The sequence below is a fragment of the Littorina saxatilis genome, linkage group LG12 (assembly GCF_037325665.1).
Source record: "Littorina saxatilis isolate snail1 linkage group LG12, US_GU_Lsax_2.0, whole genome shotgun sequence".
NCBI classification, from domain to species: Eukaryota; Metazoa; Mollusca; class Gastropoda; order Littorinimorpha; family Littorinidae; genus Littorina; species Littorina saxatilis.
Genome location: NC_090256.1, coordinates 79,698,262 through 79,701,823, shown reverse-complemented (window position 1 = coordinate 79,701,823; position 3,562 = coordinate 79,698,262). Strand labels below are relative to the sequence as shown.

Below are 3,562 nucleotides of genomic sequence, written 5' to 3'. Positions count from 1 at the left end.
CTTTGATAGTTTCCGAGAAAAGTCCAACGTTAAGGTGGTGTCTACGGACGGCCGGGCGGACGGCCGGCCGGACAGACTAACACTGACCGATTACATAGAGTCACTTTTTCTCAAGTGACTCAAAAAGCTTATCTATGCTTATTCTTGTTACCCTCCAAAAATAAAGTCATTGTCCCTCTCTTTCTCTCTCTCCCTGCTGTGTGTGTTGGATTATGTGCGTGCGTGTATGCTTATGCAGGCATGTGTGGCGTGGCGCGTGTGTGTGTATTCTTATTTTTTATTTGCATTATATTGACATGTCATTTTCAATGTTGTATTATTCACTAGATATTCGTAGAGACAATGTCATAGTTTGCAATACTGTGGGATCAGCGTTTACATTTATAACTTCGTTTTTTTTTCTAGTGTCTGTTTACGATTGTCTCAAACTCTATGTCTTAGCTTCAGCAGGGACAGATTGTGAAATGTCCATCTTTGAGTAATAAAGTTTGTTCTTTCGTTCTCTCTTTCGGTCAATTTTTCAATCTCAGTCTTCTCTCTCAAAAACACATAGAAATACACATAATAATTCGCATGCACATACCAACTCCTACCAAAATGCACTTACAAACATAAATATTCATGCGACTGTCTGTGGGCATATATAATGCAAATCCTTTTCCGAAATATGATTTAAAAGGAGAATCATCTGTTAAGAGAATATATTCGAGATCTCCGGATAAGAAAAACTTGGATAATATATATAAGAAGCAAAATTTGTTTCCCCTGGATTTGTAAAAAGCAGGTTTCACTGTAACTAGTGTAAGTATATATATATAATGTAGACTAATCAAAATTTCGAAATGTTTAACACTCGTCTCATACCTGACGCCTACACATATATAGGCTACACATTGTATCCAAGAGTATTATTAATCTGTGACACTATGACTACTAGTCAGTTTTCATCTATTAAGTATTCTGAATAGAATGTTTACATTCTGTGCACATATCACTGTAGGAGTGTGTGTGTGTGTGTGTGTGTGTGTGTGTGTGTGTGTGTGTGTGTGTGCACAAGAAGATTCTATGCAGCTTAATAACCTTGATAACCCTACTAGTCCAGCCAAAATCACATTCCAATTACTGTATGAACGGTTGAATCATGAATGTTATCACACGCACACACAGTCACACACACAACACGTTTCTCTCATTATGCCATATGATATCTCACTTTTCTCTCTCAAACTCAAAGCCATAGCACAAAATTGTTCTTTGAAGTATATTGACATTCTTTCTGACATTAATAACTACATGAATACATTACTTTGCTATACACGTACATTCAATTTCATCATGCAAAACCAGTCTGCTGTGCAGTTAGCAATCAAGGGAAGTAACCACTCTCAGTCTTCAGTCTCTTCCACTATTTCCTCACTAAATAAATAATGTACTGTCCACAGCTTTTTGTCTGCATCTGTTCAATTGTGTGTGTATGAGAGTGTGTGTGCATTTGTGTGTGTGTCTGTGTGCGCAAATTTACATACTGCCATACTCATGTGCACTTGTGTGTGTGCGCTAGAGAGAGACTGTGTATGTGTGTCCATCAGTCTCTGTCAGTTCGCCTGCCTGTGGCTATATTTATATTTCTGCATAGTTTATGTATGCGCGTATCTGTATCTAAAAGGTTCATCAGCAGCACATACACACACACAGCAATTTAGATTCTAATGCATCACAATTCACATCTCACTGACAAAAACAGGATCCATATGTTCCATCACAGGCACTGTTCATCCATTTTTGTACACACAGTGTGATAAACTATGCTCACAACAAACAGTCAAGCAAAGACTGTCTCTTTGTCTCCCCTTTCATGCTGTCACTGTCAAAACACCCAACTGGTTCAGGACAGGAGTTGATGTTTCTCACGACAACATTAGCGTCCTCAAACTCAACCGAACCCCCCTGGTCTAGACAGAAGTTGTGCAGGGCACAACAAACAAGGATTGTCACCAACATGCTCTGCATGTCTTCCAAGTCCAGAAAATCCAAGCGAGGAAACCGCTTCATCAGCAGTGTGTACACAGAGGCACTGTTCTGCAGAGCGGTTCTGCATGCTGCGTTAAACCTGTGATGAACAACACTCAAGCTATCATCGTCATTGTACGGAGTCATCAGCCACTCTGTTAGTGGATACGCTTCATCCCCGATCACATAGGAGTCGTCTGGAAAGTATGTTGTGACCTGCGTTTGAACGTCACTAAACAGGTCGGAGTCTTTCAGCACAGAAACTTCACTCACTGATCCAGGCCAGCCTGTGCAGCAGTGGAGAAAACGCAACTGATGATCAGTCACAGTTTGAAGCAGCACTGTCGTCTCCCCTTGCTGGTTTGTGTAGTAGTCTGTGTGATCATCTGGTGCTTCTACTCGCACGTGTAACACATCAATTACCCCAAGCACGCCATGGAGACCACATGTCTGTCTGAAGCTCTCAGAACTGGTCAGCACCTTTCCACTGTCTGGCCAGCATAAGTAGTGCTGCATCAGATCATACAAAGCATTGATTGTTTCATGCACAATAGCACTGACTGATGTATCTAAACCAGTGACATAACAAGCAAGCTCGTCCATGGACTGCTGACTGCCAAGAAATCTGAGAGTCAGCAAGAGCATAGGTGCAGGATCCATAGGGAGTGTTGAAGGGCCCTGAACTTCCACCTCTGTTCCCTCCACTAGTTTTTTCGCAGAGAAAGATGTTAACTTCATGGCGTCATGGAGAAGGTTTTCAAACATGGTTTTCGTCATTCGGTACTGCAACACAAAATCATCCAACTTGTTTCTACTCACTGTAAACTCCTGGTATGTGTCGCTTTTGCTCGAACAGGCATTGCTGCAATGGCCTGTGCTCGGAATGCCAGATATTTGAGAACGTTTGTTCGAAGAATCAATGGTTTTCGTGTTTCTGTGACTCAGAATCAAGGCTATGACTGCTTCGTCTCGTTCATCGTCATCTAAAATACCTGACGCCAACACCTCTTCTGAATCAAGGTCCAAAAAATCCATTACAAATGGAATCATCCCTAACAAAGTTTCGTAGCCAAAACCTGCCGTCTGCTGCGCCGCCATTGTGGTGTAGGCATAACTTCCCTTGAAGCTTAACCCGTAAATTGAGTTGCTTCCCCTGTACTGTTGTTGATGTTTCAGTTTGTGTGGGTAGTGTAGTGGAACTACTGTACCTTCCCGGTTGTGCGTGGGAATCGCCGACGTTGCAATCTAAAACGAATGAATTAATGTTAAAAAAAAAATATAAGAAAAAAAAAGGAGAATGAGAAGGCAAGATGAACTGTGGACGGAAACAAATTATCACTGTTTCACTATTTAAGCAAAAGCAAAATAAAATTGAACACAAAACACAAGGAAATTGAACTGGCTAAAAAACCACTCAGTTGGACTACATGTGGCGGCCAATGTGTGCGTGTGTGTGTGTGTGTGTGTGTCCGTGTGTTCGTGTCAGTGTCAGTATAGCCTGCTTGTGTGTGTGTGTGTGTGTGTGTGTGTGTGTGTGTGTGTGTGTGTGTCA

General features: G+C 41.6%; 1 protein-coding gene across 1 annotated transcript; it reads right to left on the bottom strand.

The window, feature by feature from the left end:
- Positions 1 to 1,253: 1,253 nt before the first annotated feature.
- Positions 1,254 to 3,353, bottom strand: LOC138982876 (putative nuclease HARBI1). Its single transcript, XM_070356269.1, has one exon. It carries the CDS (start codon positions 3,106 to 3,108, stop codon positions 1,810 to 1,812), a length of 1,299 nt encoding a protein of 432 aa, XP_070212370.1. The 5' UTR covers positions 3,109 to 3,353; the 3' UTR covers positions 1,254 to 1,809.
- Between the last annotated feature and the right edge of the window lie 209 nt (positions 3,354 to 3,562).